The sequence below is a fragment of the Paroedura picta genome, chromosome 4, assembly GCF_049243985.1.
Source record: "Paroedura picta isolate Pp20150507F chromosome 4, Ppicta_v3.0, whole genome shotgun sequence".
In the NCBI taxonomy this organism is placed as follows: Eukaryota; Metazoa; Chordata; class Lepidosauria; order Squamata; family Gekkonidae; genus Paroedura; species Paroedura picta.
The window spans coordinates 79,882,239-79,894,403 of record NC_135372.1 but is presented as its reverse complement, the minus strand read 5'-3'; the positions used below and the strand labels follow the sequence as shown (position 1 = coordinate 79,894,403).

Below are 12,165 nucleotides of genomic sequence, written 5' to 3'. Positions count from 1 at the left end.
TCTTCCCTCTTCCCTTTCCTATAACTTCTGTGAATTAAGTAAACAGTTGAATGGGGAGTCTTCCTGCTCTTAGTTCAACAGACCATACCTTACTGGCTCTTAACTAAGCACAAGGTCCAAGCAGATCATGGAGGAGGAATGGGCTTTGCTCCATAACCAATGAAAGCAGCATTTGATTTATGGGGATTACTGGGAAAATTGCCTAATGTTCCAATTTCCCTTCCATGGGTCAGGAAACGCCTCGCTTTATGGGGAGGAGATGGTTGTTAGGAGCTCCAGCCCAGCTGTGTCAGTCTTCTGAAGATGTCCTTCCCCTCAACTAGCTAAAGCTTGAATAAGAAACAAGCTAATTACAACTAAGAGTAGAAATTCTCAGATATTTTTCCTAGCCACTCTCTAGAGCTTCAGGGTGACAGATTCCAACATTTCCCCTCTGAAATTCTGCTTAAATAAAAGGCAATTTAGTAGGTATAACAAATGCAAAACAAAAGAAAAACTTACCTCTTTGCACAATCCAATGATCAGACTGAGTTTTGGTGAAAGGAATAAACTTTATTCCACTGACTAGGATTTTCCCATGAAAACTGCCTTTTCTTTTCCAGTACCAAGTGCCTTAAGGAATTAGCTGGACAAATCCATACAATGAGTACCTACAGTATGTACTGTAGTTGCCCCTGCCCCTACAGAATATTCTGTTAATATATATAAAATCCATTTTTCATTCAAAAAAGATTGGCAGTAAAAGTGATCACAACATAGAAACATGTCACAATTTACACAGCAAACTAGATTTGTTGCATTATTTTTTTAAAAAATAATATTTTTCAGCAGGTTCAAGTGACAGCAGCTGGAAATCAAATAACCAACAAAGTATCTTATTCGAAAATGATAATAATCAACTTTGTACAAGCAGGAAGAAGAGTAGGAAACAGCCCACAATGGTTTGAGGATATGATGGCAAAACAGACCACCTTGTGATTTTGCAAGCAATGCAAAAATCACATGCAATGCAAATACAGCTGCAACCTGTGGTAAGAAAACCAGCTTTTCCATAGGAAATAATGGAAATGGAGTTAACTTGCTTTACATAAATAAGAGTGACACTTCCCTATAATATGAGCTCTGTATACTTATTCAGATTAGTTGAAGCACTAAGGATGGGAAAGAGCATTAATATTTATTCAAAATTTTAAAATATCACTAAAATTTTCTAGAAACTTTTTGGGTGGGTTTTTATAAAATGTTTAAATTCTATCACATTTCAGTGATGACACTGTTCTGACAGAAGAAACCCAAAAGCTGTCAGTACTTTTTGCACACGCAGTACTAACAATGCTCCTTTGATGCACATACGTGGCAAAGAATTGCAACTGAAAGATGTACGGCTGTTTCCTTCAACAGTGAGATGACCTTATATTCATTATTAGTGTACAACAGGGAAAAATGCTGTCTGTCCAATCAGGTTTTGCAATAGGACATAAAAGTGAAAAGAAAAAAAGGCACTTTTTGGCTGGTTGTGCCTTGGACTTGGCAAATTTTTCTGCAATGGCAATAACCCAGGCACTCTAAATTTTCCACTCAACTCATGCGTATGGTGCATTTTGTTTAAATTAAGGCAAAATCCATTAACAAAACGCCAAAAGCAGTAAAGAAACCTGTGATAATGAAACTCTAAATTGGCACAACATAAGTTAATATGCAGAGTTGATGGAGAAAGATCACTTAAAACTGCACTCCCCATGGGAAAACAAAAAGGGTGTACTCACATAGTTCAGTTGGTTTCCAGTTATTAAGGAGCAAGTAAACCTGCAGCATGCCTGGCTCATCAAAAACAAAACCAACTATCTTTTTCCTGTGTTAAAATGTTTTCTAAAAATTCACATGTACCCATGTCGTTCAAGGAATCATATACAGCCAATTCCAACTCTCTCAGTTTCAAAAGCATAAGCAAATGATTGCAGATCACATCATTAAGACTACCATTTTTCAATATGTCTCCAAGTATTAGAATGATGATTTATAGGAGGCAAATAGCAATAAAATTCTGTCTTAAAGTGCTTTTTCAAACTTACTCAGCAACAGTTTTTCAAAGATCTATTGATGCCACAATGCATACATGTATTCTTGGAATAAACAAAGCTCTTTTATTGCTCTTACCCATTTACTTATGACATCAAAAAAAGGTCACCAATTCCAGACTTCCTTGTACCAAAACCATTCCATAAGGAATAACCATCCTTACACAAAAGGGCATTTAAGGCGCCCTTTCAGTAAAGCGCTATACAAATTACATGGGAGACATATTAAATACAAAGGTTCTTGTGTAAACTGATTTTTAACTAATATTTTACAATGCCAAAAGAAAATCACACATTTTTACATAATTTTGAATATTCCTATTCAATATTTTCAGAAAGATTAAAAATTTGCCTTCCATACCTAAAGGCAGTCTTCATTTTTTTTCTTCTGTATAAAAACCAAAAGTTTTTTTTGCAGCATCACAGAAAAGCAATAGTTATACATTCACTCATTTAAAGGTTCACAGAATAAAAATTTCAACCACTGGATTGTTTTCTTCTTAAACTGGTAAAAATCTTTGATAGATCTTTCTGTACCCCTGCCTGGACTAGAATCTCAGAAGAACTGGCAAGGATGTCAGGAGCCTCTTGCGGGCTTAAGCTTCTCAGCTGAAGAATACTTTTAACTCTTTAGAAAGAAGCATGGCCACTGATTCTTAGAAAGCCTTCACTTCAGATTTCTCTCAAGATGTAAGTGGTGAGATTCTAGGAGGTTCAGAAAGGCGCCAGATACTCAACACTCTCACAAAACTTCTGTTCATCATTTTGCAGTTACTCGCTAAGGGTCGACATCATCAAGGTCACTTTTAGGCTCACCAATCGTCATGGGAGACACCGAGCCCTTTAAAAAAACAACACACAAATGCACTGCTCAGTTCAGTAACGGGAAAAGCAACAGCAGCATTCCAGAACAGGGAAGCCTGCTGGGACCAAGTCTGTTACTTGGCACAATTTCTCTAAATTTCATGAGAGTTAATTCCAACAAGATCTGCATACTACAAAAGTCTAACTGTAAACCAGTTTTTCAGAGTAGGTACAAAAAAAAGGTATTATGTTCACCTGTTGCAGATGTCTCCCCCCATTCTCATTGGCAGGGCTGCTCTCCGATCCATTACTGCTTCCTGACTGATCTTTTTCGTTCAACAAGGCAGTGGCATATGCCAATGTGTCCTAAGGAACAACACAGACTTCAGAGACATGCTACTATTTTTGCATGACCTCAGCCCTCTCCAACACCACCATCTTTATGAATGTTCCCTCCCTCACACAGGAACTGCAGAAAACACCTGCGTAATGCTTCTAACACTGGAGTACAGCACCTATAAACACTATGGGGGGGGGGGGTTGAGGCTGATCATGTGAAGCTCCAGTAGATGCCTAAGAAATGCAGGACCAGGGTGGACAGGTTTCCTACAAATAGCCCCAAGTCCATGAAGCAAGTTTTTACAGGCAATGCAGTTGTTGCACCTTGGGAAAGTGTTAAACCTGACTGAAAATTGATATTGCACTAAAAGGGATTAAAAATAAAATAAAATAGAAAAATAGGTTACAAAACAGTTTGGTCCAGTTTCACAAGGCAAACAATGGACAAATTATATTTAAGGTAAATTAAGACTCCTAGTTAGAGATATCTACATACTGAAATTGCATTGCAGTTGGAAAATAAACAGAAAAATATAGCCCTCAACTGCTGCATAGTGCAGGCTGGAAGTAAATATAAATGGACTAAGTTTCTTGTGGTGCAGAGTAGTAAGGCAGCAGTCATGCAGTCTGAAAGCTCTGCCCATGAGGCTGGGAGTTCGATCCCAGCAACCGTCTCAAGGTTGACTCAGCCTTCCATCCTTCCAAGGTTGGTAAAATGAGTACCCAGCTTGCTGGGGGGTAAACGGTAATGACTGGGGAAGGCACTGGCAAACCACCCCGTATTGAGTCTGCAATGAAAACGCTGGAGGGCGTCACCCCAAGGGTCAGACATGACTCAGTGCTTGCACAGGGGATACCTTTACCTTTTACCTAAGTTTCTCAACAACAATAACCATTTCATGGTGCCACCCATCAGAGCAGGAGAATCATAGAAGCCTCCCCCCCCACTTCGAACATTGCCAAATATAGCCCCGCACCTGTGCAGAAATAGTGCGCTGAAAGGTTTTGGCGGTTGAGGTTTCATTGGATACATTACTCTGTGGAGCCCAGTAGTGTTCAGACATCTAGAGAAATGTAAAAATATATAAAAGTGTAGAGTCATTTGGGTTAAATATTAGGCCTATAGGCTGAGGGGAAGAATCCAGCTTTAATGAAGTCTGTATCATTATCAAGGGTCATGAAACCACAAAATACCTCTATTTTATGAGACGAAAGATGTCTTTTTAGTTAGCCACTGAGGAAGGTATGATGGTGTTTGTGGGACAGCTGCTTAAGAGCTTGGAATGCTGGAAGCCCAAGATGACCAACTAATGAGAACACACCTTTACCTAGATTCAGCCAAGAAGTGTCAGTGTTTCTACCCAGACAATCAGCAGCACTCTGCCTGGGGAGCCTAAAGAAATCTGCATAATATTATTACTCAGGATGACTAAATTATGCAGAGCACCCCCCACCCACCCACCCACCCACCGACCCAAGAACAGTGCTTCAGTGTGAGCAGGACACCAGCCAGCTATTGAAATCAGAGTCCAGCCTCTTACTTGTCTGTTATTACTAGCTTTCAAACCTGCAGACAATGTTTTTCATGTAGCACTTAATCATGGGCACTTTATATACAAAAGTTATAATTTATATTAGCTTGCAATACACACAGTCATGTGAATTAATCTATCAATTTTGTAATAGCAGATGAGGTCTCTTGGCAGCAGTTAAATTACCTTTATTTGAAGCCACTGTACAGCCCAACTCCAATGATGTGAATTTTCTTTGAAATAATCTTTAGCAGCAGAGCACCTTTGAGAATTAAAAAAAGTATCATGTGTTAAAGCTATCTGTTATTCAAGAACTGTACACCCTTTTCACATGCTAAGAACTACTATCAATCCAATCCAGTATACAGAACTAAACAGTATGGAGAAAGTTAAATATTTCAGATGTATTAATGCTGCATATAATATAACCATTTTAACCCCCACCCCCAATCCTCCTTGATCATGCAAAAATAACTTACTGGCCACAAGCTGCTAGGCAAGAGGCTAAGACACCTGTTTGCCATAACAATTTACAGTGAATGAATACATACAGAATACTAGTTTTCAAATCTGGCACAATGTAGCTCTGCTACATTATTGTCTCTGATCTCTGTCAGTGGGCATAACATGGTACCTCTGAGCCCCCTAGTTCTATTTGTTTACGCTGCAAATGTGTAAAAAGGGACTAAACAAAGGTATTTGTGGGTGATTGGCTAATATAATAATTTTTATAAACCCACAACTCATGTTGTGGGGTTGGACTAGATGACCCTGGAGGTACCTTCTAACTCTATGATTCTATCATATAATTTCCCTAGCATTGCAACTTTCTCCTCTGCACTACTCAGTAGCTACTATGGCTTCTCAACCATCTTCCTCATCATAGAAAAACAAATGGTGATTGCCACAAGATCAACCTGTAACAAACTGGTTGTTCTATTTACCTAGATTAATAATCTGTACCTTCAGGTGTTCCCAAATGACACAGGCTTAGCCCTGAAATTTCACCAAATTCAACTGATTTTACCGCATGAAATAAATTACCTACAAAAATGCAATTGAATGCTGGCTGTTCCTTAAGCTCACTTACGACAGTATTCTGGATACATGTTACTGCATGTTCACTTAAATCAAGCTCAGGAAGAGCAGTCAATGTGGTTTGGCTGAAGTCCAATAAGAAGCATGCAGAATGAGCTCTTTATGACACTTGAAAAAAGGTATTAAGTTTTATAGGCCAATTTATCAATGAAATTCAACCTGACACTCTGAAAGCGATGTTGGTTGGTCAGGCAGGGCTCTGGCCAAATAAGATGGAGTGGGGCTGAAGCCGACATCCTTTTTAGAGCAGTTTTAAACTGTGGCTTTTATGAGACCTATAATAGTTGTTGTTATTAATATTGTCGTCTGCTTTAAATGGTGTGATGTGAATGTTGCCTTGAATTACTAAAGTGGTAAGATAAAAATGCTTTAATAAGTACAAATAAGCACAGTGCTTGTTCCATGGATTCTATTTTGACAAAATCAAGGCTGTCTTTGAAAGAAACGCTTAGAAGCATGTAGCCACTGTCAAAAAACAGAGTTCACTGAATTTTCACTTCTGTTGGCTGTTATACTTACTTCTGAGCAAGAGTGACTAAGAATTTGACACACTGATAACAGCGGCTGCTGTCCACATGGTTACTATGATGCATCAGAGCTGTAAGAGGAAAGAAAGTGCCTTAAGAAACAGGACTTCAGAAGTGCAGTAATTTACATAGCAGGATAATTAGATACCATGGCTGCAACTTGAAAATCACCCTAACCCTGGCTCAACTTGAAAAGCTTACCTCTATTTTTTACATAAAAATGTAACAAATGGTGGGACTAGTAACACAGCATCATTAATATAGACCCTGCAGTACTTTAAGCTTCTGGTAAACCTATTAGAGATGCCGTACACAAACAGATAAAAAGCTCTTCAATTTCCAAGCGTATAAAACTGTAAATACAATATAAAAACAAAGTTTGCTTGAGACCAAACTAGCTGCACAACTTTGAAACGGGGCTCCTAATGCTACTTGCCTAGCAATCCATTTTCTGTTTCAAATGCAAACTTGACCCGCTCTATTTGGAATGAATCTTCAATCATCTGCAGAAAGGAAAAGAAAGTTGGGGAGATTACAGTGATACTTGGTGCCTGGCACTTATTGTTTTGGTGCCACATTATTAACTGATAGTAAAGAAAGACAAATAACTCTGAATGTAATCATAACTGTTAGGTTAATCCAGTATTATTGTTGGAATCATGCCCATTATCCACATGTGTTTGCCTGTGCGAACAAAATGAAATATAGTTTATCCCTAAGCTAACTATATTCGCCAAACAGCAGATGATGGCTGAATCAAACTGTAACTTGATAATTACATGGATGTTTATAGAAAAATCAAGGCTTACCTTTAGTCCCCTCCTATTGAAGTCAATTTGAATTAAAAGTATGAATGACACACATTGTTCTACCAAAAAGACAAATAAAAAACATATTCAAGAAGCACTCCAGTACTGCTTGGAAAACTGGATCTGTTTAGGAAATACCCCATGTGTCAGGACTACACTACTTTCCAGGACAGGGATAAGAAAGGCAAAATCAGACTCTCCCTCAAGGTCAAACAGTCCTCATCTGAGGGAGTCTGCCAAACCAAAGAAAAGAGTGTAGCAGAGGAGCCCCCCCCCCCCAGTCAAAATAAAGAAAATGTGCTCAAGGCTCTGTAGGGTAAAATTTGTTGTAAAACTGAATATTAATATTTATTAAAATTAAAAACCCAAGGCTTAAAAGATAGCCTCATTAAAATCCAAGTGTACATTCATATTAATGCCGCCATTGACCAGAAATGTTTCAGCATCACTGCCTTTATCAATGAGCAAGCATAAATAAAGCAGCATATGTAAAATACAGGAACATCTTAAATGTACAGTTGGCTCCTTTACATACAGTGATATAATCTGTTAACTATGTAAGACACTAAGGACCTTAATTGATTCTATGGACCAGAAAGCCAGATAAAATTCCTTGAGGCCTCTTATGTTTCTAAAGCAGGTCCTATAGGAGCCACTTAATAAATATTAATATTCAATTTTACAATACATTTTACCCTACAGAGTCTTGAGCACATTTTCCTTATTTTGACCCTTTTATTTATTTATTTATTTTTTTGGGGGGGATTCTTGATGTTTTCTCCTTTTTGTTGTGGCAGAGAAGGAGGCCCCAGAAAAAAATCAGTCCTCGTCCATCCCCTTCTGTCAGCAGAATGGTAACAGGATGCAATCCAGAGTTTCTTCACTTACCAATATCTCATGAAGAAGCTGGAAAGTGTTTTTCAGCTCATGAGGTGGGGCAGTCTCCAACTGATTCTGTAAGCCAAAGACAAATAGACTCAGGCAGATGGAAGAGCATGTACACGAGTATTAGGATATTAAAAAATTCTCGGCATTATTTTAGCAGGCTATAGGCTACCTTGTCAGGAATCCCTGCAATCAGAAAAGCACTTCTAAGCAAGTTGTTTTATAATCCTAGTGTGCATTCTTCCAGAAAATTGTTGGCCCTGACTAATCAGCTGCAGGAGTGGCAGAAAGAATGATGTATGTAAATAAGGAAAGCAGGTCTGAAGACAAACAATGCAGCTGTCCTGCTTTCTTATCCCCACCACAACCTTTTTGAATTGCACAATTTTCTTGTCAGGAATTATGAAAGATAATGATAATGGTGACAATAATTCAAGACACTCAGTCAGTATATGAAAACAAATGTGTGATATACCAGCCCCCCCCCCACCCCACATGCCTGTTAAGGCCATACCTAACTGTGATGATATTCCTTTTCATACTTTACACAGTGTAAACTCAACTGTGAACCACTTCTTCTGAACAGAGAGCATTTAGAGTCAGGTGGCATTCATGACCAGGTAGTTCATATATAAACCTTTTAAATAAATATTTTGCACGATCCAGTAAGCACTGTGTAGATATACTGAAACAGATTGCTTTAGAAGTTCATTCTGATTGGCTTCTCCTTACCTTAATTAAGTGTAGCATGGTAAAGGAAAAATGCTCATTACAAAAGCAGCAATACACCACCATCTCAAGGAGAACCATCAGCGATCCAGTCAGTTCTCTCAAAGCATGCATCACCTAATGATGAAAGAACAGTCAGAAAACTAGGCAGCTGTGATTTCTAAAAGGGAATGGATAGGGTTTTTTCCCGAAGAGAAGATTTCCTCTCCCAACCTTGCTGACTCTACAGCAGGGGTAGTCAACCTATGGTCCTCCAGATGTCCATGGACTACAATTCCCACGAGCTCCTGCCAGCATTTGCAAATGGCAAATGCTGGCAGGAGCTCATGGGAATTGTAGTCCATGGACTCTGGAGGACCACAGGTTGACTACCCCTGCTCTACAGGATAGTCAGTTCACAACATATTTGGTACCTCTTCATTTGGCTTCGGTTTGTTTTGAAACACATAATATTGTAAGATCACTAAGTAGGATAGTTGTTTGTTTGTTTCACAGTGCCATTATGTTAAGGAAGAATCATCACCACACTGGGACAACATTGGTGTGATCAGTGGATATAGTCCCCTTGCTGGCAGTTGGGTCGTTGTGGGGGAGGGTTTTTTTAAAATGAAATTTCTAACGCCATGCAAATGGGGATTTATTGGAGTTTTTATTGTATATGGGGTCTGACGTGTGACCCACCATGAGCTGCATGTCGGAAGTGGCGAGAAATAAATCAAATTAACAACAACAACAAAATAAACAAATAACTATTTGTAGACGAATTGTAGATTTTAAACAGCTTACCTCCATTAAGTAAGGTTTCCCCTCAGGGAGGAATAGCAAAGCTTCTACCTCTTCATGGAGAGCCAACAGTGGCCCTGAGGTGGTAATGCCAAGAGGTGAACGCAATGTGAACAGACCAGGAGCTTGAGAGGGAGAGAGAGAGAGAGAGAGAGAGAGACCCACCACATGAATATTAGTCCAGAAGGCATTTATGTCAGCAGCAACTTTAGATCCGTTTACTTCATAGTATTGAAAACCAGAACTACAAGAGTTAGTGGATAAAGAACTGCAGCTTAACTGCTTGACAAACCAATTAAACTTTATTACTGAGGCAATTCATCAAGCTTGGATGGCCAAGGCAAATACTTACCCAATTTCCTGTGTGAAGAGACATCAGAGTGCAAAACAAGCAGTGCCACAGTATTATGGAGAAATCCAAACTCACGTGCTTGTGGTGAACTCCATCTGCGGTTCTGTATTGGCAGGGATTTCAAAAAGTCAAAGCAATGTAAAAAATCTTTTAAAAAACACACAATAAAGAGCTGCTTTACATCTCATGAAAACCCATGATGGAATAAATGTTCTTGGCCTAATCTCCTAAACCCAACCAGACAGCTGAACACCAGACCAGATAGGCACAACAGTACAATTCAGGAACTGTGCTTTAGGACCGGGGTGGGGGTGAAGTTATATGCTTGCTCCTGAGCAAATGGCAATTCTGCAGGGCCTGCAAAAGGGAGTTCCTCTGCCAGGCATTTGGTTGATGTCAACCAGAACCATTCCTCCCCCCCCCCCCAGACTCTTTCTAGTGTAAATCATCATCTGTACCATCCAACCATGAGGCCTCAGTATGCTGCAATGATCTTATGTTCACTACTGTTCCATTGTTCTACCATATTTGTGTTCTATTGTTATTACTGTTTACTATTATAGTTATTTATAGCCACTGATTTCTCTGTACTGTTCCACCAAGTTTTATGTAAACTGCCTTGAGCCCTAGGGGAGGGTGGTATATAAATGTAAAACAAACAAACAAATGAATAAAAAACCCTATGTACTCATGAAAATCCAAATACAAAACTATGCTGTGCTATAAGAAGTCCACATGAATGATCTCTTCTAGCCTTTGAGAGATATGAACCCTCTGAAATTCAAAGGGAGTCTGAGTTAGACGTGCTAGATTTTAGGGCACATTAGTACCAGGGCCATTTTGTAACACACATTATATTAGACTGCAAGCAGTGACTCTGACTCTATTGTACTCATGCAAGAAAAGCATTCCAAATGTGTTTTCCAAGAAGGAGAAGCTCATCATGTAGTGAGCTCAGAACTGCCTTGTGTTTAATTGGCTGTGCTGAGAGATAGTTGCCATTACATTATGCCGCACACACTACTATGATCCCGCTCAGCCTGAAGGGCTATTAGCTGATTAGTGTTGGGAAACAGATGGAAGGGAAGCAGGGGAGCAGAGTTGGTCTATTCTCTCTGGCTTCTGTTGGAAAGGGAGGACCACCCACTGACATTCCTCTGGGCTCTGAAGTTGAAAGGCTGGCAGTAGCAATGGTAAATGGAGCAAGGGGTAGTCACAAGTTTCCTTTAAACCTCAAAAGAAGAGTATTACTACAGAACATACAAGCTAGAATATAGATGATAGTGTGCTCAGGCTAGCAGAATGTTCAGAATATCTTGTTACCTGGTTATTTTGCCGGTTGGGGCCAAGAAGAAAGTTGATCATATGTTTCAAGGCAGAATGTCTGAGGAGGAGATCACAAGCTCTTAAGCCCTGCTGTGAAAAGACAGGCAGAAAAAGGTCATTTTTTTTACAACCTCTCTAAACATTGTTCTGCAGTTAAATAAATGGTATATTTCAGATTAAGTCTTTCAATATTTTCCCAGTATTTTGCCTTAAGTAGGTTTGATTAAATTCAGTTGTAGTGAAAGGCTTTGTATGATTCCTTAAACACCAGACTGTAGCCTGACCCTCTTTTTAGGCCTTTGTGACACATTTATATAAGAAAGAGGAATGAGTATTTTTAATGAGTACCCTGGTGGTTTACTTATGCCACATGCACAACACAGTTCTGAGCGATATGCAAAACAATATAAAATATTTGTAAAGTACTTTCTAAAATTTTATACTTCTCTATCAGCACTTAATGGCAGTATTTTCCATGGCAGCTTATTTTAACTTGGAACTATTGTGAAACAGAAGTAGTAGTGGAGTGATTACTTGGATTACCTTTTGCACAAAGTTGTTGAACAAAAAGAAGTACTGGGCACAGTTTTTACAATTTTCAGGGACATCTTTGTCCAACAGACCAAGCAGCACTTCCACTAACTGATGCAGACTTTTAAACTGCAAAAGAGAAGAGATAATGAGACTTTTCAGGCAATGCAAATAAGGCATGTAGTAAGGTTAAGGTAGTACTACCTTGGAAGACAGTAGACAGCTTATAAAAATGACAGCAAAGCCTGCTTACAACACTAGCAGGACAGTTTTGCTTTGGCTGGCCACTTTGAATTGCCTCCTTAGCAGTTCACTGGACAATTTTAAAAGAACATTTCAAAACTCAGACGTGATTCATTCACACAGGTTTCA

The 12,165-nt window shown here is 39.1% G+C and overlaps 1 protein-coding gene across 2 annotated transcripts in view; it reads right to left on the bottom strand.

The window, feature by feature from the left end:
* Nucleotides 1-531: 531 nt before the first annotated feature.
* USP24 (ubiquitin specific peptidase 24) overlaps nucleotides 532-12,165 on the bottom strand; it is a 95,744-nt gene continuing 84,110 nt past the window's right edge. The window contains exons 56-67 of one of the 2 annotated variants that reach the window (XM_077333606.1): nucleotides 11,806-11,922; nucleotides 11,260-11,349; nucleotides 9,937-10,039; nucleotides 9,588-9,709; nucleotides 8,805-8,918; nucleotides 8,076-8,141; nucleotides 6,815-6,881; nucleotides 6,371-6,449; nucleotides 4,940-5,015; nucleotides 4,199-4,285; nucleotides 3,138-3,248; nucleotides 532-2,919 (exon numbers count right to left, since the gene is read on the bottom strand). In XM_077333606.1, the coding sequence (XP_077189721.1) occupies nucleotides 2,857-2,919; nucleotides 3,138-3,248; nucleotides 4,199-4,285; nucleotides 4,940-5,015; nucleotides 6,371-6,449; nucleotides 6,815-6,881; nucleotides 8,076-8,141; nucleotides 8,805-8,918; nucleotides 9,588-9,709; nucleotides 9,937-10,039; nucleotides 11,260-11,349; nucleotides 11,806-11,922 (1,095 nt within the window). In that variant the 3' untranslated portion in view covers nucleotides 532-2,856. Of the gene's footprint in view, nucleotides 2,920-3,137; nucleotides 3,249-4,198; nucleotides 4,286-4,939; nucleotides 5,016-6,370; nucleotides 6,450-6,814; nucleotides 6,882-8,075; nucleotides 8,142-8,804; nucleotides 8,919-9,587; nucleotides 9,710-9,936; nucleotides 10,040-11,259; nucleotides 11,353-11,805; nucleotides 11,923-12,165 lie in introns of both variants that reach the window. The other variant, XM_077333605.1, reaches the window with a different exon arrangement.